The sequence below is a fragment of the Mobula hypostoma genome, chromosome 5 (genome assembly GCF_963921235.1).
Source record: "Mobula hypostoma chromosome 5, sMobHyp1.1, whole genome shotgun sequence".
Classification (NCBI taxonomy): domain Eukaryota; kingdom Metazoa; phylum Chordata; class Chondrichthyes; order Myliobatiformes; family Myliobatidae; genus Mobula; species Mobula hypostoma.
The window spans coordinates 120,502,680-120,527,265 of NC_086101.1; the positions used below are offsets into that span (position 1 = coordinate 120,502,680).

The window sequence follows — 24,586 nt, forward strand, 5'->3', positions numbered from 1 at the left end:
AATTTGCAACCTGTTATGTGCTGCCTGAAGGGGCATTGTCAGCAATTATCAACAGATTTGTCAGGCAAGATTTTCCCTTGAGGAAACTATGCTGACTATGGCCTATTTTATCATGTGCCTCCAAGTACCCTGAGACCGCATCCTTAATAATCGACTCCAACATCTTTCCAACCACTGAGGTCAGACTAAATGCCCTATAGTTTCCTTTCTTCTGCCTCTCTCCCTTCTTGAAGACAGGAGTGACATTTGCAATTTTTTCAGTCTTCTGAAACATTCCAGAATCTAATGATCATTACTAATGAATCCACAATCTCTTCAGCCACCTCTTTCATAACACTGGGGAATACACCATCTTTGTCTAGGTGACAGTTTCCCCAAGATCCTTCTCTCCAGTAATGGTAACTTTGCATACTTCATGACCCCTGACACCTGGAACTCCTGAATCACTAGATTCTGGAATGATTCCAGAAGATATTTAAATCATCCTTAATGACAGGTGAGCTACTGGAGGACAGCTAAAATTGTTCTGCTGTTTTAAAAAAGGCTCTTAAAAATAAACCAGGAAATTATAGACTGGTGAGCCTGGCATCAGTAGTGGGAAGGTATTCTAAGGGACCGAATATATGAATATTTGGATAGAAATGGGCTGATTAAGGATATTCCGCATAGTTTTGTGTGTGCAAGGTCATATCTGACCAATCTTACAGAGTTTTTCAAGGAAGTTACCAGTAAAATTGATGAAGGCAAAGCAGTGAATGTTGATTATATGGATGTTAGCAAGGCATTTGATAAGATCCTGCATGGAAGATTAGTCAAGAAGGATCAGTTACTTGGCACTCAAGATGAAGTAGTAAATTGGATTAGACATTAGCTTTGTAGCAGAAGCTAGAGAGTGGTTGTAGATGGTTGCCTATCTGACTGGAGGCCTATGACTTGTGGTGTGACACAGGGATCGGTACTGGGTCCATTGTTGTTTACCATCCAGATCATTGATATAGATGACAATGTGAGTAATTGGATCAGCAAATTTGCTGATGACACCAAGACTGGGGGTATAGTGGACAGTGAGGAAGGCTATCATGGAGCAGTTGGAAAAATGGCAGATGGAATTTATTTATTGTTGCCATACAATGCAGAGTAAGCCCTTCAGCCCCCTCCTGCCATGCCACCCAGCAATCTATAATTTATCCCTATCCTAATCATGGGGCAATTTACAATGACCAATTAACCTCCTAACTGGTACTTCTAGTTTTGTCTTTTGCACAGAGGTACAAGGAGCTATTTTTCCTGAAGCCAGCACTTCATTTTCAGAAGCAACCATTTGAATTCCTGTTTCAATTGTTGATAAGTCATCCCCGTTTCGATCTTTGATCAGGGTTTCTTAATGCAGATACAGTACACAATGTCACCTTTAAAGTTTGAAATGCTTTCTGTTGTTCTCCATTAAGAGTCACAGGATTGTCTGAGCACTTATTGTCCTTCAGCAGGTTGTTGAGTGGTTAAGCAATAGTTGATAATCTGCCACTAGCATGTCAATACATGGTATCAGAATCAGTATCATGTTTATTATCAACGGCATGTGATGTGAAATTTGTTAACTTAGCAGCAGCAGTTCAATGCAATACATAATACAGAAAAAAAAACAGAATAATAATCAAAAATCGTGCAAAAAAACAAATAATATATATTAAAAAAGGTGAGTTAGTGTCCAAGGGTTCAATGTCCATTTAGGAATTGGATGGCAGAGGGAGAGAAGCTATTCCAGAATCGGCGAGTGTGTGCCTTCAGGCTTCTGTACCTCCTACCTGATGGTAATAGTGACAAAAGTTCAAGCCCTGGGTGCTGGAGGTCCCTGATAGTGGACTCTGCCTTTCTGAGACACCACTCCTTGAAGATGTCCTGGGTACTTTGTAGGCTAATATCCAAGATGGAGCCGACTAAATTTACAACCCTCTGCTGCTTCTTTTGGTCCTGTGCAGTAGCTCCCCATACCAGACAGTGATGCAGCCTGTAAGAATGATTAACAATGGTTTCATCTTCAGTCCTGTGTGTCTACACTCCCTTGGTCTTTATTGGAGCAAGCTGTGACATTGCTGTCGATCTTACTGTGTCATCACTGCCATCCTGACTTGAGTTGCTCGGGGCCGGTGTAGGGTCTATGTCATGTCCCTCCTGTAATTCCTCAGAGTTTAAATGGTGTCACTGTCTTGGAGAACTCTTTGATGTAGGCTGTAATCCCTCAGGGTTCAAATGGTGAAATTGTTCAGGGAGACTGTCTGATGATTCCCCAGGAGGAGCATTAGTAGTATCAGCACCAGCAGGACCTTCCCCTTGAAGTGGCAACTACGCATTCAAATTGTCTCTAAGGTTAACATAGTTTGATTGAATTAAAAATTTAAGAGATTCTGCAGATGCTGGAGATCTAAAACTACACACACAAACACACGTTCTGACAGCATTTTGTGTGTGTGACTTCAATTGAATTACCATCTTGTTCTTTATATTTTAGAACATAGAACAGTACAGGACCTTTGGCCCACAATGTTGTGCTGACCCTTAAACCCTGCATCCCATATAACCCCCCACCTTAAATTCCTCCATATACCTGTCTAGTAGCCTCTTAAATTTTACCAGTGTATTTGCCTCCACCACTGACTCAGGCAGCGCATTCCACGCACCAACCACTCCTTCCTCTAATATCCCCCTTGAACTTCCCACCCCTTATTTTAAAGCCATGTCCTCTTGTATTGAGCAGTGGTGCCCTGGGGAAGAGGCGCTGGCTGTCCACTCTATCTATTTCTCTTTTGCTGTCCTATCTTGATGTTTTTGTAGTTTATCGCAAGTTGGCCGTTTCTTTCCGATAGGGAATATTTTCCTTGTCCCGTTAACTCTTTCACTGGCTCACAGTTGATCAAACCAAACACAATCTTATCTCCAAATCAGTAGAGCCATTTTCCAGACTTAGTGTATGCCTTCTTCTTAATAAACTTAACATTTTAGGTATTTTTTGTCCAGATGGTTTCATTAACTTCATTCGTCTTAAGTGTTTTATCCAGGTAAGAGTTCTCAGAAGGATTCACAACTTTGTTTTGATTCGATCTTAATTCATTCGTACTTTTTATTAGTTTGACCGCGATCTCAGAATTTTAACAGTTCACAGTCGAAATTCTAACATGTTGTTCTGCAACCTGAATTTAATGTATTCCCGCTAACATGTAGAATTTATTTTTTTTAGTCTCTTTTGGTTTGCATATTTAATCAGTGTTTTACCATTTTGCACATGGCTCTATCAGAATTCGTTTATTTTTTTAAACAACTCAGCAGTCCTCAATCCCGATTTCCATTTTCTGACTTAAAAGCCAGAACTAGAATGGATGTTCAAGAGGACATACAAGAAACTGAGTGGGAAATGGCATGCTTAAAAGCCCCAAAACAATCATTAACACAGGAATGAAGCTATTACAATGCAAATGGTTAATGAGAACTTATATTAATCTGGTCAAACTGAACTGTTGGTCCCCTGACATCCCAGACACTTGTGTTCAATGTTTAGAAGGGTTACTCTGTTCCACTGTGTATGGGACTGTCCAAAATTTAAAAAATACTGGAAAACAGTTGTTCAGACTATATCTGAGGTTGTAGGAGTAAAGGTGCCTCACCAAGCACAAATGTGTGCACTACGTATATATCCAAAGAACTTTACTGTTAGTTCAAAACAGTCAATCTTAATTGACTTTGGACTCCTGCAGGCCAGGAGGATGATAGCTTTATCTTGGAGAAAAATGGATATACCTTCGATACATGTATGGGTGAAGGAGATGGCATCTTGTATTGTATTGGAGAGACTGACTTACATAACCAGAGGAAGGGCAGAAGAATTTGAAAATGTGTGGAAAATTTTATTGGAGTTCCTTGGATGTCCAGGTGCACAGTCATTTTGAAATAGCTGTGTGCTGTTGAGTGCTTCTACGGTTTTATTTTTCTGATGTGTTTTTATTTTATTTCTTTGTTAAATATGTGAAGTTTGTGAAATGTTATATTTTTTTTCCTTTTTTAATCATGAAAAACATGAGGACATGTTTCACTGTTTAGTTTAACTATTATTATTGCTTATTTGTATATGTGAAATGTATGTAAAATTCAATAAAAATATTGTTTAAAAAAATGAAAAAAATAAAAACCAGAACTAGAACCATAAGACCATATAGGAGCAGAATTAGGTCATTTGACCCATGGAGGCTGCTCCACCATTTCATTATGGCTGATCTCCCCGTAACCCTTCATGCCCTGACTGATCAAGAATCTTATCAACCTCTGCCTTATTTCTGGACTTATTTCCTGGCTTAATTTACATATTACTATTTAACTATTTACGGTTTTATTACTATTTATTATTTATGGTGCAACTCTAACGAAAACCAATTTCCCCCGGGATCAATAAAGTATGACTATGACTTAAATACCTTTAGACTCAAACACTTGGCCCCACAACTGTCTGTGGCAATCGATACAGCTATAAAAAAGGCAAAACAGTGACTGTATTTCATTATGAGCTCGAGGAGATTTAGTTGTCACTAAAACACTCGCAAATTTCTACAGACCACGGAGAGCATTCTGTTTAATTTTATTTTTATTGCAGGAATGACACAATACAGAATATATAATGGATTACATTTTCCTCCATTTGTCTTTTATATTGTACCCCCAAACAAACCTCCCCCCACCCGCCCTCCCCGAACATATCATGGCAGCTAGTACATTTACAACACAACAATTCACAAATACAAGTACGGACATTTCACAACCATACCCCCACACTACTTCAAGACGACGGCTCACACACATCTGCAACATGTCAGATGATCCAAAATACACTCATATTTATGATCCATCAAGCACCCTGTGAGGTAAATTATAAGCATGTTAAATGGGAGGCAACTTCCCAAGTACAATCAAATGCCCTCAACTAGTAGGTAATTCCTTAAGACTCCCAAAATATGATAAGAAAGGTCCCCATTGCGAATAGAACTTTTTCACAGACCCCCTCAAAGTGAATTTAATCTTTTCTAATTTCAGAAAAAACATTACACCTTCTAACCAAGCAGCAGCAGTTGGGGAAGTGGCAGATTTCCAAACCAGCAAAATTCTCCTACGGGCCAATAGCGATGTAAATGCAATGATATCCGACTGACCGGCATTTAAACCCGAATCATCATCTGCCACACCAAATACAGCTATAAGCCACACACATAAAAGTTGCTGGTGAACGCAGCAGGCCAGGCAGCATCTATAGGAAGAGGCGCAGTCGACGTTTCAGGCCGAGACCCTTCGTCAGGACTAACTGAAGGAAGAGTGAGTAAGGGATTTGAAAGCTGGAGGGGGAGGGGGAGATGCAAAATGATAGGAGAAGACAGGAGGGGGAGGGATGGAGCTGAGAGCTGGACAGGTGATAGGCAGAAGGGGATACGAGAGGATCATGGGACAGGAGGTAGACGGGGGGGGGGTGACCCAGAGGATGGGCAAGAGGTATATTCAGAGGGACAGAGGGAGAAAAAGGAGAGTGAGAGAAAGAATGTGTGCATAAAAAAGAGTAACAGATGGGGTACGAGGGGGAGGTGGGGCCTAGCGGAAGTTAGAGAAGTCAATGTTCATGCCATCAGGTTGGAGGCTACCCATACGGAATATAAGGTGTTGTTCCTCCAACCTGAGTGTGGCTTCATCTTTACAGTAGAGGAGGCCGTGGATAGACATGTCAGAATGGGAATGGGATGTGGAATTAAAATGTGTGGCCACTGGGAGATCCTGCTTTCTCTGGCGGACAGAGCGTAGATGTTCAGCAAAGCTATAAGCCAGCAAGGTCTCAGTGTCACCCCCAAAACCTCACTGATAATTTTAAAAACCAGTGCCCAATAGTCATCAAGCTGAGGGCATGACCAAAATGCATGTACGAAACCAGCCGGAGAGAAGGAACACCTGTCACAGCTAGTGTCTGTCCCAGGGTATATGTCTGCAAGTCTGGTTTTACTTAAATGTACCCTGTGTAAAACTTTAAATTGTATGAGCCCCAGTCTAGCACATGATGATGAGAAATGAACCCTATTCAATACTTTTGCCCAATATTCCTCAGCCAGATCCATACCAAGGTCATCCTCCCACCTACTCTTAGTTTTGTTTAGATCTTGAACTCCCAAAGACATCAGCTGAGAGTATAGTTCAGAGATCAGCCCTTTATTGTTAAAGCTAAGAGTGAGTTTTTCTCATAACATAGCAGGTCGTAGACCAGGAAAAGAGGGAAATTTTTCCTTGACAAAGTGGCGAATCTGCAGGTATTTAAAAAAATGATTATGCGGAAGGCCATACTTACCACACAGGTTATCAAAACTATCAAATATGTTATCAGTATACAAATCCTTAATGTGCATAAGACCGTTCAAACCCCATTGTCTGAAAGCTGAATCGAATGTGGAGGGAGGAAATAAATGGTTTTTATGAATGGGGCCCAAAACTGAAGCTGATATGAACTTATAGTGGCAGCGAAATTGATTAAAAAGTTTGAGGGTGCTTTCCGGGTTAGATGTGAATTGAGAGGATTTCAATGATAAGGAAGAATACACCAAAGCTGGGAGAGATGAGGAGTGGCAAGACTGTGACTCAAGCAGGCACCAGATTATATCTGGCCGGTGGAGCCAAAATAATACTTTTTGAATGTTCGATGCCCAGTAATAATGAATAAAGCTGGGAAGACCCATTCCACCTACGTCACGTCCTCTTTGGAGAGTGTGCTTTTTAACCCTTGGGACCTTACTTTCCCAAATAAAGGAGGTTATAGCTTGGTTGACTGATTTAGATAAGAAAACTGGCAAACACTGAAACAAATAAAGAAATCTAGGGAGTATAGTCATTTTCACTGATTGAATTCTCCCAGCTATAGTAAGGGGTAAACTGCGCCATCTCTCGAAATCAGCCTTCATTTGGCTAACCTGAGGCCTGTAGTTAGCTTCAAACAGAGATGTAAAAGAGCGAGTAATATGTATTCCTAGTTATTAATGGGAAAGCATTTGCTTTTTTGAAAGTTCAGTTTATAGCCAGAGAAGGCTCCAAATTGACCTAATAATGACACAATAGCAGGACTACTACCTACAGGGTCGCTAACCAAGTAAGATGTCATCAGCATATAGGGATACACGGTGTTCCATGTCCCCTTTTCTAACACCTTGAAATAATGTAGTTGACTGAAGTGCAATAGAAAGAGGCTCAATTGCAATTGCAAAAAGAAGAGGGGAAAGTGGGCAGCCTTGGCGAGTGCCACGTGTTAATGGGAAATAGTCAGATCGAAAATAATTTGTCTGTATACATGCTAAAGGCGAGTGGTATAATAGCTTAACCCAAACTACAAATATTCTGCCAAATCCAAATTTCTCCAAAACACTAAACAAGTATACCCACTCCACCCTATCAAACGCCTTCTCCGCGTCCAAGGAGATAACAACCTCCAGACTTGGAGAATCACTGGGTGAATAAACCACATCAGCCAGTCGATGGATATTAAAAAAAATGGCGATTTTTAATAAAACCTGTTTGATCATCTGAAATTATCTTGGGAAGGGGACGTTCTAAACGGCATGCAAGCACTTCAAAAGTGAGATGGGGCGATATGATCCGCATTGAGTCGGGTCCTTGTCCTTTTTAAGAAGTAGTGAAATAGCTACCTGTGAAAGAGAAGGGGGTAAGGAGCTGTTCTCCAAAGATTCCTGAAATACTTCTAGAAGGACTGGTATGAGCTTATCCTTAAATTTCTCATAAAATTCTATTGGATAACCATCAGGACCTGGGGACTTACCACCCTGCATAGCCATAATGGCATTATTAATCTCTTCCTGCCCAAGAGCTTGATCTAGATTCTCCACCTCCTCTGGTTCGAGAGTTGGTATTTCCAAATTATCTAAAAAACATTCCATATTTGTTTTATCTGAGGGGAACTCTGAGGCATACAGAGAGGAATAAAAAGTTGCAAAGATGTTATTAATCTCTTTTGGATTGCTGCTCAAGTTTTGCTGCATGTCTCTAATCTGGGGAATTAAGTCGTGATGCAGCTTGACGTTTCAACTGATGAGCCATAAGCCGGCTCGCCTTGTCACCATATTCATAATAGAGGCCACGTGTCTTAAGAATTAATTGTTCTGATAGGTTTGTAGATAGAAGATTAAACTTCGCTTGCAAATCAACCCGGCTTTTATATAATTCCGCAGTGGGTGCCTCAGAGTATTTTCTATCCAGGTCCAAAATAGATTGCAATAACACTTGCATTTCTTTCCTACGCTCTTTATTGGCATATGAAGTATAAGATATTATTTGACCCCTCAAGTAAGCTTTTAAAGTTTCCCAAAGAAAAGAGTATGATACCAACTCAGTTTTGTTAGTCTCGAAGAATGTGTCAATGTTAGCCGATATATAACTACAAAATTTCTCATTAGAAAGCAAAAGGGGGTTAAGTCTCCACAGAGGCCGTTCTCTAATGTTTAAAGGAAAACATAGGTCCAGTTTCATGGGCGAGTGATCAGATATAACCATAGCAGTGCATTCAATTTGTCTAATCACTGGTATCAAGGAGTTATCTATAAAGAAATAGTCTAGCCTGGAATAGGAGTGGTGAACATGAGAAAAGAAAGAGAATGGCCTAACTGATGATTCAAAAATCTCCAAGGATCCATATAACCATTTTGTTCCATAAACATCGAGAAGGCCTTTGCCATACCAGAAAATGTTCTCCTAGGGCAAGACCTATCAAGCAGTGGGTCAATAGCACAGTTCAAATATCCGGAAGAGATTAGTTTATGTGTATTCAGGTTAGGTATTAATGACAAAACCTTATTTGCAAATTGGACATCGTCCCAGTTAGGGGCATAAACATTTACCAAAATAACAGGTATCTGAAAGAGAGAGCCAGAGACTATAATAAAGCGACCATTAGGGTCACTGATTACATCAGATGGTGTGAACTGCATTCTTTTGGTGATTAATATTGCCACCCCCCTGGACCTACTATTAAATCTGGAATGAAATATCTGACTAATCCATGCTTTACGAAGTCTATTATGGTCCTCCACTCTTAAATGTGTCTCTTGTAGAAATAGTACATCTACTTTTAACTGTTTCAGATGAGAGAAAACTTTAGCTCTTTTAACCGGACCATTGAGCCCCTTTACATTCCAAGAAATAAACCTCACAGGGTGGCCTCCATCAGCAGCACTCACGTTAACCATATCAAAAGGCACACAGGGCCTACAATCCAGAACAGTGCGAGGGCATAAGTTGCACACAATAATGCACAATGAAAAGAAAGTCTGATCAATCCGTAACACACAAAAGAATAAACTGCCATGATAATCCCCCAAAACACTCCCCCATCCCTTTACACAAACAACAAAAAAACCCAATTAACCCCTGAAACCTAGATCTACCTCCCCAGTTGAAGATGATCACAGGCAGTACCCAACAAAAAACTTCCAAGGCATTCCCCATACAGCCCAACTTTCAAGGCTCCCTCCTTAAAATTTATCCTATCACTTATACTACCTTTAATATAACATATAGGCTAAAGATGACACAGGTCAAGCTAAGCATTAAAAACAAAACAAAAACACTAGGCAACTTAAACGCCCGAGATACAAATCCCAAATATTTACATTTTGCTGGTTGAAAGTTTTTGTTAATCAGTTTCGGCAGCATAGCAGTTCAACCTGATCGCGTTCCACAAATTAAACTGGAAAAAATGAACAAGGAGGTGGATTGTGAAAATCAACAGTTTGCCTCAGCATGAGGCCCCTTCAATGCTGCATGAATAACCTAAAAAAAAAGTCATTGCTCTTCTCGTTCTTCTTCCCCCCAGCGCGAATGGTAAAACTCTTTGGCCGCCTCTGGTGTATCGAAATAATGCTTTTTACCTTCATGCATGACCTGGAGCTGGGCAGGATTCAAGAGGCCGAACCTGACCCCTTTCCCGCAAAGCAGGGATTTCACCTCCTTGAAAGCTGCTCGTTTTTTACCCAGCTCCGCACTAAAATCTTCATAAAAAAACACGCGGTGTCCGCGGAAATACAGCTCCTGCTTCCGTCTATTGACGATGTGTTGCTTATCTTGAAAGGAGTGAAAGCAAACCAGGAACATTCTTGGTCTCGTTTGCTCGGCTCCAGAGACACCGGATGGTTTACGTCCCACTCGGTGAGCACACGGAAGTACGAGAGGCCTTGGGAAAAAACTTGTCCCCAGCACTTTGTCAAAAAACTCGGTCATAAATTTAACAGGGTCCGAACCTTCCAAATTTTCAGGAATGCCAACCACTCTCAAATTGGATCTCTGTGACCGATTTTTGAGGTCATCTAGCTTTCCCTTCAGAAATGCATTTTCGCTCTGCAACACTGCAATGGCGGCTTCGGCGCTCACCAGTCGGTCACTGTAATCATTCAGGCCGTCTTCAACCTCACGAATGCATTCGTCGTGCGACTCGTAAGCAGACATAATTTGTTCCATGGTAGCATTCACTGGTGATAAAGCATCTTCAAGTTCTCTTTTTAGGGCAAATTGCACTGCTTGCATCATGTCAGTAATAAGTACTAAACGAAGCCTCTCCAAGTCATCGGGTAGCTCAGGTCCGGGTCCAGGTCCAGCAGCGTGCAACGGCACCATTACTATAGCATCAGCCTTCTTGCTCGAGGTTTCGCTATCTTTTTCCGCAGTTTTATTTCAAAGGTACATTCTACTTGCCATTTCAATGTCCAGCTATGTCCTGCGTTGTTAACAATGGTAAATATTCAGTTATCTCGAGCATACGGCAAAGATAAACAGGTAGATTTTCAATAAAAATCGGGAGCCACACTCACACGCACCGACTCAAGCCATACTCAACCCCGGAAGTCCATGGAGAGCATTCTAACTGGTTGCATAACAGTCTGGAACTGCATGGAGGCTACTGCACAGGAACAAAGTAAGCTGCAGAGAGTTGTAAAATTAGATAACTCCACCATGGACTTTAGTCTCTGTAGTATCTAAGACATCTTCAAGGTGTGGTGCTTCAAAAAGGAGGCATCTCTCATTAAGGATCCCACCACCCAGGGCATGGCCTCTTCTCAGGAGGTACAGAAGCCTGAAGGCACACACTCAATGATTCAGGAACAGCTCCTTCCCCTCTGCCATCTGATTTTCCAATGGGCATTGAACCCCATGAACACTACCTCACTATTCTTTATTTCTGTTTTCTACTATTTATTTGAATATTAAAATATAGATATACCTTATGTAATTCAGTATTTTATCATATATTGCTTTGTGTGGCTGCTGCAAAGTTAACAAATTTCACAACATATACCAATGATATTAAACCTGATTCTGATGGAATGCCTAAGAAACTATTCTTATTATCCCAGGCAATTTGGAAGATAAAAGAATGTTCTTACCCCTTTTGTTGCACACCAAAACTTCGCTATTTATCTTGGATTGTTCTGAGTTCTAAATCCTGCCAACCATGCCAATTGACACTTTGGTGTTTAAATCAAGGCTTTTTTAGAAATCAGTAATGAAGCATAAAACTTGTTGCTTCAGGATAGTTTTATTAAAAGTTGATAGAACAGGAAAGGAGCAGTGACAAGATCTACTACTTGAAGAGAGAAATTAAAGATATGGCACCTAGCATAAACAGCTACTTTTATACTCAAAGAAAAGAAAAATTCCATTCTAATGAATAGATTACAATAATCCAATTAGAAAGTACTTTGTGAATATTGCAGTAAAAATCAACCTATCAGAAAACACTTAGTCACTTAATGAAGTACAAAAAAGCTCCAGAATTATACTTTTATATTACACAGTTATGCATATAAACACCACTTTAAAATACAAACAGAAATTAATTGTTAAACTGTGAAGAAAATGAGAATTAAAATTAAACTGTCAGATCCAACAGACTCTCGGCACCTGTGCACTCGATTCACATTACAGGTACACTGTGCTGCTCAGAGATTTCTGGGTAAGAACAGTGCCAGTGAAAATGTTTACGAGCAATGCCTCCCTTCTGCCAAATGGCAACTATCCAGTCAACATTTTTATGAGAATTCAGCAAGTGCCCACAAGTAAAAAACACATTGTCAACAGGCAGTGTGTCAACAGACAAAAATCAACCTTTTTATTCTGTCAATCAATTGCCAAATGTTGCTATTTGTCATTTGCTGCCACAGCCCGCCTCCCCCCCAACTCGGTTTCCCTGCTCCTGATGTGCTCTTACCCCTACCACTGCCCTGAGCTCCAATGTCTGCCCTGTACTGACCCATCTCTGGTTTCTGACCTGCTCCATTGAACATCCAACTTGTTGTCCACATTCAGCTTTCAGACTTTGTAGGATAGTGATGTATTTTAACAACCCAGCTTGTGACACGCAACCCTTCAGAAGCAGTGAAAAGGACCCATAACTTTGAGATTATTAGATTATGAGGCCACGCAGTCCTCTTTTATTGTCATTTAGTAATGCATGCATTAAGAAATGACACAATATTCCTCCAGTGCGATATCACAGAAACACGGGACAGATCAAAACTGAAAAACTAACAAAAAACACAGAACTATAATATATAGTTACAACAGTGCAACAATACCATAACTTGATGAAGAACAGGCCATGGGCACAGTAAAAAAGTTCAAAGTCTCTCAAAAGTCCCACATCTCACGCAGACAGGAGAAGGAAGAAAACTCTCCCTGCCGTGCTGGACCACAGTCCAACTCTGAGTCATCTGAAAACTTTGAGCCTCCGACCAGCCCTCCGACATCGAGTACCAAGCACCATCTCTGCCGAATGCTTCGACCCCAGCCTCAGTCGCCAGCAGCAGGCAAAGCCGGGGATTTTGGGGCCTTCACTCCGGAGATTCTCGATTGCACAGTAGCAGCGGCAGCGAACCGAGCATTTCAGAAGTTTCTCCAGATGTTCCTCTGTGCTACTCACGTTTGTCTCCATCAAATCAGAATTGTGCGCAGCATCCTACTTACAAATACGGTATCATTTCACCAGAGAGCTGCACGTGCTGCGTCGCGCCTCCATCTTCTCCTCCCACCTCTACCGATGATCATGGAAGTAGGAGGTTAACTTCCAATGTCATTTATCCTTGGCTGAGAGATTTGAGGGACAAAAATCGTGTTAGACGTAACTGCAGTTAGCTCGTCTTCTTCAGTCTGCAGAAAGTCATGCAGGAAATGCAAACCTCTTCACCCACAGATTGCAACCATCACCACAGGGAGAGCAAGGGGTGAACGCAGGAATAGATTTAAAAGAACTGTTGTGGAATAGAAACACTGACAGGGACCAGAGGGCTGAGTTGACTCCCTACTGGATGTGTTGTAAATTTAGTTGGTACCTGAGAAAGTTTAAAATAGAACTGATTTTTTTCTCACAGATCCAGAATACTAAAGTCCAGTGCCGTAAAAGATGAGCATCAGTTGAAGAAAGTGCTCTCCTGCCCTGTGACCAGGGTGCAGCACTGGGTATGATGAGCAGCAGTAATAATTGCAGAGGTCATCAATAAATCACTTTTGAGCTTGCCTCTGGAGTCACTAACTGTGATGATTAAATATCAGCATGTAGCTTATGTAAACATTTTCCCCAGTGTGAACTCAGTAATATGCCACAATTGTGGATGACTGAGTGAATCCCTTCCCACATTTAGAAGCTATCCCAGTGTAAATTCGCTGGTGTGTCTTCCAGTGGACTGATTGAGTGAATCCCTTCCTACAATCAGGAGTTGAACGGCCTCTCCCCATTGTGAACTTGCTGATGTTCCTTCAGATGAGATGACTGAGTGAATCCCTTCCCACAGTCTGAGCAAGTGGTTGGCCTTCCCCTCAGAGTCAACTGATTGATGTGCCTGTAATTTGCATCACTGAATACATCCCATACAGAACAGGTGAATGGCTTCTCGCCAATTTGAACTGACTAGTGTGCCTCTTGGTTGCATTAACTGAGTGAATCCCTTTTCACACAGAACAGGTGAACGGTTTCTCCCAGTGTGAATTTGCTGATGTTCCTTCAGTTGAGATTACCGAGTGTATCGCTTCCCACAGTCTGAGCAGGTGAATGGCCTCTCTCCAGTGTGAACTCGCTGATGTACTTTCAACACTGATGATAGAGTGAATCCCTTCCCACAGTCTGAGCAGGTGAATGGTTTCTCCCCAGTGTGAACTCGCTGGTGTCTCTGTAGCATGGATGAGTCTGTGAATGCCTTCCTACAGTCTGAGCAGGTGAATGGCCTTTCCCCAGTGTGAACGAACTGGTGTGCCAGTAGGTTAGATGACCGAGTGAATCCCTTTCCACAGTCTGAGCAGGTAAATGGTTTCTCCCCAGTGTGAACTCGCTGGTGTGTCTGCAGGTGGGATTTCTGATTGAATCCTTTCCCACAGTCTGAGCAGGTGAATGGCCTCTCCCCAGTGTGAAGTCGTTGATGTACTTTCAACTTTGATGACCGAGTGAATTCCTTTCCACACTCAGAGCAAGTGAACGGCTTTTCTCCAGTGTGAACTCGCTGATGTTCCTTCAGTTGAGATGACCGGATGAATCCCTTCCCACAGTCTGAGCAGGAGAATGGCCTCTCCCCAGTGTGAACTCGCTGATGTACTTTCAAATCTGAAGATCGAGTGAATTCCTTCCCACATTCAGAACAAGTGAATGGCTTTTCTCCAGTGTGAACTCGCTGATGTTCTTTGAGTTGAGATGATCCAGTGTATCGCTTCCCACAGTCTGAACAGGTGAACGGCCTCTCCCCAGTGTGAACTCGCTGATGTACTTTCAAATCTGATGATCGAGTGAATTCCTTCCCACATTCAGAACAAGTGAACGGCTTTTCTCCAGTGTGAACTCGCTGATGTTCTTTGAGTTGAGATGATCGAGTGTATCGCTTCCCACAGTCTGAGCAGGTGAATGGCCTCTCCCCAGTGTGAACTAACTGGTGTATCAGTAGGTGAGATGACTGAGGGAATCCTTTTCCACATTCAGAGCAGATGAATGGCCTCTTCCCAGTGTGAACGAACTGGTGTTTCCGCAGGTTTGACGAATGAGTGAAGTTCTTCCCACAGTCTGAGCAAACGAATGGCCTCTCACCAGTATGAAGTCGTTGATGTACTTTCAAGTCTGATGACCAAGTGAATTCCTTCCCACAATCTGAACAGGTGAATGGTTTCTCTCCAGTGTGAACTCGCTGATGTTCCTTCAGTTGCCGTGACTGAGAGAATCCAATTCCACATTCAGAGCAGGTGAACGGCCTCTCCCCAGTGTGAACACGGTGATGTGACACAAGGGTAGATAACTGAGTGAATTCCTTCTCACATTCAGAGCAGCTGAATGGTTTCTCGCCAGTGTGAACTCGCTGGTGTGTCAGTAGCGTGGATGAGTTTGTGAATGCCTTCCCACAGTCTAAGCAGGTGAATGGCCTCTCCCCAGTGTGAACTCGCTGATGTACTTTCAACTCTGATGACCGAGTGAATTCCTTCCCACAATCTGAACAGGTGAATGGTTTCTCTCCAGTGTGAACTCGCTGATGTTCGCTCAGGTGACATGACTGAGTGAATCCTTTTCCACATTCAGAACAGGTGAACGGCCTCTCCCCAGTGTGAACTCGGTAATGTGACACAAGGTTGGATGACTGAGTGAATCCCTTCCCACACTTAGAGCAGATGAATGGTTTCTCCCCAGTGTGAACTCGCTGGTGTGTCTGCAGGTTGGATTTCTGAGTGAATGCCTTCCCACAGTCTGAGCATGTGAACGGTCTCTCGCCAGTGTGAAGTAGCTGATGTACTTTCAAATCTGATGTCCGAGTGAATTCCTTCCCACAATCTGAACAGGTGAACGGTTTCTCTCCAGTGTGAACTTGCCGATGTTCCTTCAGTTGCCATGACTGAGAGAATCCAATCCCACATTCAGAGCAGGTGAACGACCTCTCCCCAGTGTGAACTCGGTAATGTGACACAAGGTTAGATGAGTGAGTGAATCCCTTCCCACATTCAGAGCAGGTGAATGGTTTCTCCCCAGTGTGAACTCGCTGGTGTGTCTGCAGGTTGGATTTCCGAGTGAATCCCTTCCCACAGTCTGAGCAGATGAATGGTTTCTCCCCAGTGTGAATTCGCTGGTGTGTCTGCAGGTTGGATTTCCGAGTGAATTCCTTCCCACAGTCTGAGCAGGTAAACTGCATCTCCCCAGTGCGAACTGACTGGTGTGCCAGTTGTACAGATGACTAAATGAATCCGTTTCTACACACAGAAAAGGCGAACAGCCTCTCTCCACACATGAACCCACTGGTATGTCAGTAGAAAAGATGACTACGTGAATCCTTTTCCACACATAAACAAAGGCGTACGGCCTCTCTCACGTATGAACACACTGGTGTACCAGCAGGTGAAATGACTGAGTGTATCCCTTCCCACAGTCTGAGCAGGTGAATGGCCTCTCATCAGTGTGAACTGATCACTGGGTCAACAGGTGAGATGACTGAGTGAAAGTTTTCCCATCATTCAGAGCAGATGTAAAGCTTCTAATGAGTATGAACTCAGTCGTGTGTCAGCTATTCAGAGGACTGAGTGAAGCTCTTCCCACATACAGAACAGTTGAGCAATCTCTCTCCCCGGTGAACTCAGTGATGTGTCCAAGATGGGATGAGTGACTGAATCTCTTCCCATGGTCTGAGCAGGTCAACGTTCTCTCACTGGTGAATTTTCTGAAATGTCTTTAGCATTGATGGCAGAATGAATTGCTTCCCGTGGTCAGAACATGTGGAGCATTTCACTATGGTGTGAATTGCTGATGTATCTTCAGGCTGGATGACTGAGTAGATCCCCTCCCACACAGAGCAGGTGAATGGTCTTTTTCCCACTGTGAACTCACTGTGTGGCTGCTGGTAAGCTGTGAGTAAATCCCTTCCCACAGTGAGAGAAGGAGAATGATATCTCACTGTGATCAATTCTCTGGCAATTCGGAAAGTCAGATGTCAGACGTTTTGAATCCCTTGCATAATCAATGCATCAATGCAGTTGAAAACTGATCTCCAGTGAATAAATGCTGGAACGCCCCGGTTCCAGTGGGGTACACTGAGTTACAACAAAAAAGTTCATTTCAGACACAAAGTACGTTTCCAGCTGGGATGAGACACATCTTCATCTTGGTGTTACCAAGAAAATATCTGGTCACTCCTTAAATATCTGGACAGAGACAGCAAAACTGGCGTGTTGTTGTGTTTGATGTTCCTGTACACAAATATTCTGCCGATTCTAACCTGTAAAAATATTTGCAACAGACATCAATGGGCGAAAGAGAATATTTCAGGTGAGATTTTAGTCTGTGGTGAGCTCTGACATCACATTATTACGAAATTCGAATCAAGTTGGAGGAATTCCCCATCTTCTAACTGGTCACAGATCAGGTATCCTGACTGACCATCTGATTGTATCCCTGTCCGTACCAGAATGGGCCATTTCTGCCCTTCATCAATCTGTGACTTGGCTCAGTTTGTCTCTCTCCATTAGTATTATTTCAAATTCTGGTCATGTCCCACAGTGCTACGAAGAGCACTTGATATTACATATCTGATCCTAGAAATTTTCTAATTAGTCTGATCCCCACCCCCCAATTGATTAGCCATGCTGGACATCACAATGGCAATGCCAATGAATATGGTGTGGAAGACAGTAGTCTTTCTCACAGGAGTATGACAATTTTGTGATGTGGAACCTACAGGTCAGTTGTTGCCTAGGACAAAAGTATACAGTAATATCATTTATGTACCCAGAGAGAAGGGTAGAAAACAAGTTCTCAGGTGTAAAAAGGTACAGAACAATCAGAGATAGAAAAAAAAGTGATTTTCTCAAGAACCAGATCATTCAGGAGGCTGAGGGGGTGATAGAGAGGACATATGGATTCTGTGGACAAGAATGTGTTGGCTTCCATGTGCTATAGTCTGGGACATCTTGTATTGAGTCCTCAGCATTCTTAAGTGAAAGGGTGAACATCCAGAGGTCGTGGGCCAAGTAGGTACCAATGACATAGGTAGGAAGAGTGGATGAACCAGGAGGTACGTTGTCTGCTGCAGGCTAGATCTGTGGCATTCAAGCCTGGCGACCCAGGCCTGTACCAGAAAACCAGGTATGATTTGCGGTGGGCTATTTCAAAAGGGAAAAGACAATTATGAACGAGGTTGGAAGCGACATCAGATGCACAGCAACTCTGGCAGGGTCTGCAAGACATTATTTCCCACAAAGCGAAACCCAATAGCATGAATGGCAGCAGCAATACTTCACTACCAGATGAACTCAACACCTTCTATGCCAGCTTGGAAAAGGAGAAGACAACTACAGCTGTGAAGATCCCTGCTGTACCTGATGACCCTGTGACATCAGTCTCAGAGGCTGTTGTTAGGCTGCCTTTAAAGAGAGTGAACCCTCGCAAGGCGGAAGGTCCTGATGGAGTATCTGGTAAAGCTCTGAATACCTGTGCCAACCAACTAGTGGGAGTATTCAAGGACATTTTCAACCTCTCACTGCTATGGGCGAAAATTCCCACTTGCTTCAAAAAAGCAATAATTATACCAGTGCTTAAGAAGAATAATGTGAGCTGCTATAATGACTATCACCTGGTAGCACTCACATCGACAGTGATGAAATGCTTATGAGAGGTTGGTCATAACTAGATTAAACTCCTGCCTCAGCAAGGACCTGGACCCATTGCAATTTGGCTATCGTCACAATAAGTCAACGGCAGACACAATTTCAATGGCTCTCCATATGGCTTTAGACCACCTGGACAACACAAACACCTATGTCAGGATGCTGTTCATCAACCATAGGTCAGCATTTATATGGCATCATTCCCACAATCCTGATTGAGAAGTTGCAGAACCTGGGCCTCTGTACCTCCCTCTGCAATTGGATCCTCGACTTCTTAACCGGAAGACCACAATCTGTGTGGATTGGTGATAACATATCCTCCTCGCTGACAATCAACACTGCGCACCTCAGGGGTGTGTGCTTAGCCCACTGCTCTACTCTTTATAGACACATGATGGTGTGACTGGGCATAGCTCAAATACCACCTATAAATTTGTTGACAATACAACCATTGTTGGTAGAATCTCAGGTGGTGACGAGAGAGCATACAGGAGTGAGATATGCCAACTAATGGAATGGTGCCACAGCAACAACCTGGCACTCAACGTCAGTAAGATGAAAGAGCTGATTGTGGATTTCAGAAAGGGTAAGATGAAGGAACACATACCAATCCTTATAGAGGGATCAGAAGTGGAGAGAGTGAGCAGTTTCAAGTTTCGGGCGTCAAGATCTCTGAGGATCTAACCTGGTCCCAACATATCCATGTACTTATAAAAGAAGGCAAGACAGCGTCTATATATCGAGTTTGACGAGATTTGGCATGTCAACAAATACACTCAAAAACTTCTACAGTTGTACTGTGGACAGCATCCTGACAGGCTGCGTCATTGTCTGATATGGGGGTGGGGTTGCTAATGCACAGGACCGAAAGAAGCTGCAGAGGGTTGTAAATCTAGTCAGCTCCATCTTGGGCACTAGCCTACAGAGTACCCAGGACATCTTTAGGGAGCGGTGTCTCAGAAAGGCAGTGTCCATTATTAAGGACCTCCAGCACCCAGGACATACCCTTTTCTCACTGTTACCATCAGGTAGGAGGTACAGAAGCCTGAAGGCACACACTCAGCGATTCAGGAACAGCTTCTTCCGCTCTGCTATCCAATTCCTAAATGGACATTGATTCTTTGACACTACCTCACATTTTTTAATATACAGTATTTCAGTTTTTTTCACTATTTTTAATCTACTCAGTATATGTATACTGTAATTGATTTGCTTATTTATTACTAGTTTTTATTTTATTTATTATTATCATTTTTTTCTCCTCTATGTTGTGTATTGCATTGAACTGCTGCTGTTAAGTTAACAAATTTCATGTCACATGCCATTGATAATAAATGTGATTCTGAAGAGTGACGAGGATCTGCAAAGTGAATTCAGAGAGTTAATGCTAAGTTAAAGGTTAAGAATCCAGGATTGTGACCTCAGGATTGCTGGCCATCCACATGCTAGTGAGGCCAGAACTAGGAAAATTATACAGTTTAATATGTGACTAAGGAGTTGGTGTAGGAGGGAGGGCATAAAATTTTTGGATCATTGGGCTCTCTTTCAGGGAAGGTGGGACCTGTACAACAGAGATGATTTGTACTTGAACAGGTGGGGTGGCTAATATCCTAGTGGGAAGGTTTGCTAATGCTGCACAGTGGGGTTTAAACTAGCACTGCAGGGCAATGGGAACCAGGTGTCATAACAGTTAGTGGAGAGGTTGTGGAGGCCGATGTTGTTAACACCTCAGGCAAAGTCAGGAAGGAAAAGGTCGAGCATGTTGTGACTAATATCCTGAGCGGTGTAAGAAGTATCATAGGAAAAGTAGATGAGCTCAGACAAGGACTGAAACCTGGAATTATGACATTGTAGCCATTAGTGAGACTTGGTTGCAGGAGAGGCAGGACTGGCATCTAATGTCCCAGAGTTCTGTTGTTTTAAACCTGATAAGAGTGGGAGGGAAGGCGTTACTAGTCAGGGAAACTGTCACAACAGTGTTCAGTCAGGACAGCCTGGAGAACTCGACCAGTGAGGCATTATGGGCGGAACTGAGAAATAAGAAAGTATGACCATGGGGCTCTTCTACAGACCATCCAACAGTCTGAGGGATTTAGAGGAACAAATTTGCTGAGAGATTGCAAACAGTTGCAAGAAACATAAAATTGTTCTATTAGGTGATGTCAACTTTCCACATATTTACTGCAAATTCCATAATGTAAATTGAGTAGATGGGATAGAGTTTGTCAAATGTGTTCAGGTAGGTTTAATTAATCACTACATAGAGACCCAATGAGAGGGTGTGTGATACTGGATCTGCTATTAAGAATGAGGCAGGGCAGGTGGCAGAAATGTGTGTAGGTGAGCACTTTGTATCTAATGATCATAATACCATTAGTTTCATAGTAAATATGCAAAAAGATAGGTCTGGTTGGCAGGTTGAGATTCTAAATTGGAGAAAGGCCAATTTGGATGGTATGAGAATGGATCTGGCAGCTGTGGATTGGGACAGGTTGTTTCTGGGAACAAAAAGAAAGTTCATAGCTGGTAAGCACAAATGAAGTGCTTATGGAGGATAATACATGCAAGAGAACACTTAAGAAAGAAAGCAGGAGGGCTAAAAAAAAAGTCATGGGGTGGCCCTGGAAGACAAGATGAAAGAGAATCCAAAGGGATTCTACAGGTATGTTACGAGCAAAATGATTGCAAAGGACAAAATTGGTTCTCTGGAAAATCAGAATGCTAATCCATGTGTAGAGCCAAAAGAGATGGGGGAGATCTTAGATCATGTTTTTGCATCTGTATTTACTCAGGAGATGGACACATAGTCAGTATCAATGATTGAGAGAAATTTGTATAAGTACATGGATAGTAAGTGCATGGGGAGCTTTGGTCCCGGTGCAGGTCGATGGGCGTGAGCAGGTTAAATGTTTTCGTGGACCAGAATGGCCGAAGAGCCTAGTAGTGTGCTGTGCTTTCTCTGACTCTTAAGGAAGGAATGATTTCGCTCCTTTCATTCACTGGAAGGTAGTCTCTTTCTGAGATTAACTCGGAACTTAATATCATATAGTAACTAATCGTTTGATTTAGATAGCTGGAGCTCGACAGTGTGTGGGAGAACCATCCGCTCCCATTTGCTCCGTCTACACTTCCAAACGGACACGGACAGCCTGGGAAAGTACTGTTCGGCTCACCTACGGCTGCCTCTTCACCCAGAAACCCCCACGAACGAGATCTCGGTCTATCCGTCACGGTGCCAGCAATACGCATGCGCCGTACAAATGGCATCATCACTTTCGCTTCCCAGCCGAAAGCTGCTGGTTGTCCCGGATACGGACCGTGCGGCTGAAAAGAAAAGTATCAGGACTGTCCCAGGGTGCAGGGCCACAGTGTGTCCGAATCTCACAACAGTTGTCCCTCAGTCGCGATGTGGACGCCGATGCCAACTAATTCCCCGCCCGGAACCCTGTTCATACCTGCTGTCGAAATTCCTCGGGGTCTTGTTCACTCAGCGCATGTGCGATTTCGAGAAAGATCTGCGACCCTCACGCCTGCGCATTGGATCGTCTGATCACCGGCTGAAGCGCCGAGCGGTGTCAAATGTCAAAGTCGAACCCACTTACAAATACAAATGGAAAACACACGAGATTCTGCAGATGCAGAAAATTAGAGCCACACAGAAAGTTCTGGGGGAACTCAGCAGGACAGGCAGCATCTAAGCAAAGGAATTATCTGTGGAGGCATGGTGAGGGGTCTCAGCTCCAATTGTCAACTGCTTATTCCTCTCCATAGGTGCTGCTTGACCTCCAGCATTTTGCAGAAATATACATTTTTCAATCAATCAGTTTCCAAATGTTGCTGATCTTTCATTGATAGCTACATACTCCTGCTCTGATTCCCTCTTTCTCCTCCCGATAAAGTCTTATCTCCCACGCCTTTCCAGAGCACCAAAGACTTGGCTTTTGCTGGGACTCCTTTTGGTTTCTGAGCCTGATCCATTGAAGATTTACCCACCATTCTGTTGACAGACAATAGAAGACTTTAGAGTGTGTATTGCAACAACCGAGCTGCATAAGCCACAACTCTTTGAAATCAGTGAAAATGGACCAAAATGTTGAAAAGAGCACTGAAGAGGTTTAACCGTCTGTGATATTCTTAGTTGGCCCAGAGCCCTGAAGAATGAGGAATGTCAGGGACAAAACCACAGCCCATTGTCTTCTTCAGTCTGTGGAAAATCATGCAGGAAATTCCAGGGAAACCTCTTCACCCACAGTGGTGACCAGTTGCATCCTGTCATGAGATGAACAACAGAGGTGGATTTAAAGGTACTGATATGGAACAGAAAGACAGGCAGGGACCAGCTGGACTGAGTGTCCTCTCTACTGTACAATGGGCCTGTGACAGGCAGTAAGCACCTGAGACACAGGATTTCAAATATAACTGATTTATTTCTCACAGATCTACAATATTAAACACTAGCCTAATATCAAAGCAAAATGTATTATCGGAGTACATACGTGTCACCACATATAACCCTCAGATAATTTTTTTGTGAGCATACTTTGCAAATCTATAGATTAGTAACTGTAAACAGGATCAATGAACAACAAACAGTGCAAATGCAAATATAAATAAATAGCAATAAATAATAAGCATGAAATAACAAGATAAAGAGAACTTAAAGTGAGACAATTGGTTATAGAAACAGCAGAAAAAGAAATAGTGTAGTTATCCCATTTTGTTCAGGAGCATGATGGCTGAGGGATAGTAACTGTTCCTGAAGCTGGTGGTGCAAGTACCATTTGTACCTTCTGCCTGATGGCAACAGCGAGAAAAGAGCCTGGTGATGATCTTGATGATGCTTGCTGCTTTTCTATGGCAATATTTCATGTAGATGTACTCAGCGGTTGGGAGGGCTTTACCCATGAGCTGCTGGGCCACATCCATTAACTTTTGTAGGATTTTCCACTCAAAGGTGTGGTGTTCCCATACCAGCCTATAATGCTGCCAGTCAGCATACTTTCCACTACACATCGATAGAAGTTTTTCAAAGATTTTCATGTCATGCCAAATCTCCACAGAATCCTAAGGAAGTAGAGGTGCTGTTGTGCTTACTTTGCAACTATATTTATATGATGGGTCCAGGGCAGGTCCTCTGGGATAGCGACAACTAGAATTTAAAGGTACTGACCCTCTCTACCTCTGATCCTCTGATGTGTACAGGCTTATGGTACTCTGGTTTCCCTCCCCTGAGGTTTACAATCAGTTCCTTGGTCTGATTGACATTGAGTGAGAAGTTGCTGTTATGACACCCCTCAGCCAAATTTTCAATCTCCCTCCTGTGGGCTGATTCATCACCAACTTTGATACAGCCCACAACAGTGGTGTCATCAGCAAACTTGAATATGGTGTTGAAGCTGTGCTTAACCACTCAGTCATAGGTGTGAAGTGAGTAGAGCAGGGGGCTAAGCTCACATCCCCTTGGTGATGCTGTGCTGATGGAGATCGTGGAGGAGACGTTCTTACCAATCCAAACAGACTTGGGTCTGCAAGTGAGAAAATTCAGGATCCAATTGCACAAGGGAGTAATGAGGCCCAGGTCTTGGAGTTTACCAGCTAGTTTTGAGGGGTTGATAGTGTTAAATGCTGAGCTGTAATTGATAAAGAGCATCCTGATGTATGCATCTTTACTGTCCAGATGTTCCAGGATGTGTGAAAAGCCAATGAGATGGAATCCACCGTAGACCTGTTATTTTGGTGGGCAAATTAGAGTGGATCCAAGTCGCCATCAGTCTCTCATAACACTTCATCACTGTGGGTGTAAGTGCCAGTGGGTGATAGTCATTGATGCAGGTTACCACACTCTTCTTGGGCACTGGTATTACTGAAGCCTGCTTGAACCGATGGGTACCACACAATGAAA

At 42.8% G+C, this 24,586-nt stretch overlaps 1 protein-coding gene and 1 pseudogene across 1 annotated transcript; both read right to left on the bottom strand.

The window, feature by feature from the left end:
- The window catches only part of LOC134347336 (zinc finger protein 585A-like), a 105,917-nt pseudogene extending 83,953 nt beyond the window's left edge, over window positions 1-21,964 (bottom strand).
- LOC134346974 (zinc finger protein 721-like) lies at window positions 11,599-21,980 on the bottom strand. Its single transcript, XM_063048900.1, has 2 exons — window positions 21,858-21,980; window positions 11,599-17,297 (listed from the first exon to the last, which is right to left on the bottom strand). The coding sequence occupies exon 2, from the start codon at window positions 16,218-16,220 to the stop codon at window positions 14,076-14,078; it is 2,145 nt and encodes a 714-aa protein (XP_062904970.1). The 5' UTR covers window positions 16,221-17,297; window positions 21,858-21,980; the 3' UTR covers window positions 11,599-14,075.
- Between the last annotated feature and the right edge of the window lie 2,606 nt (window positions 21,981-24,586).

Bases quoted from the DNA above. Each gene is read 5' to 3' on its own strand.
- LOC134346974 (XM_063048900.1), bottom strand. From the start codon at position 16,220: ATGCAGTTTACCTGCTCAGACTGTGGGAAGGAATTCACTCGGAAATCC.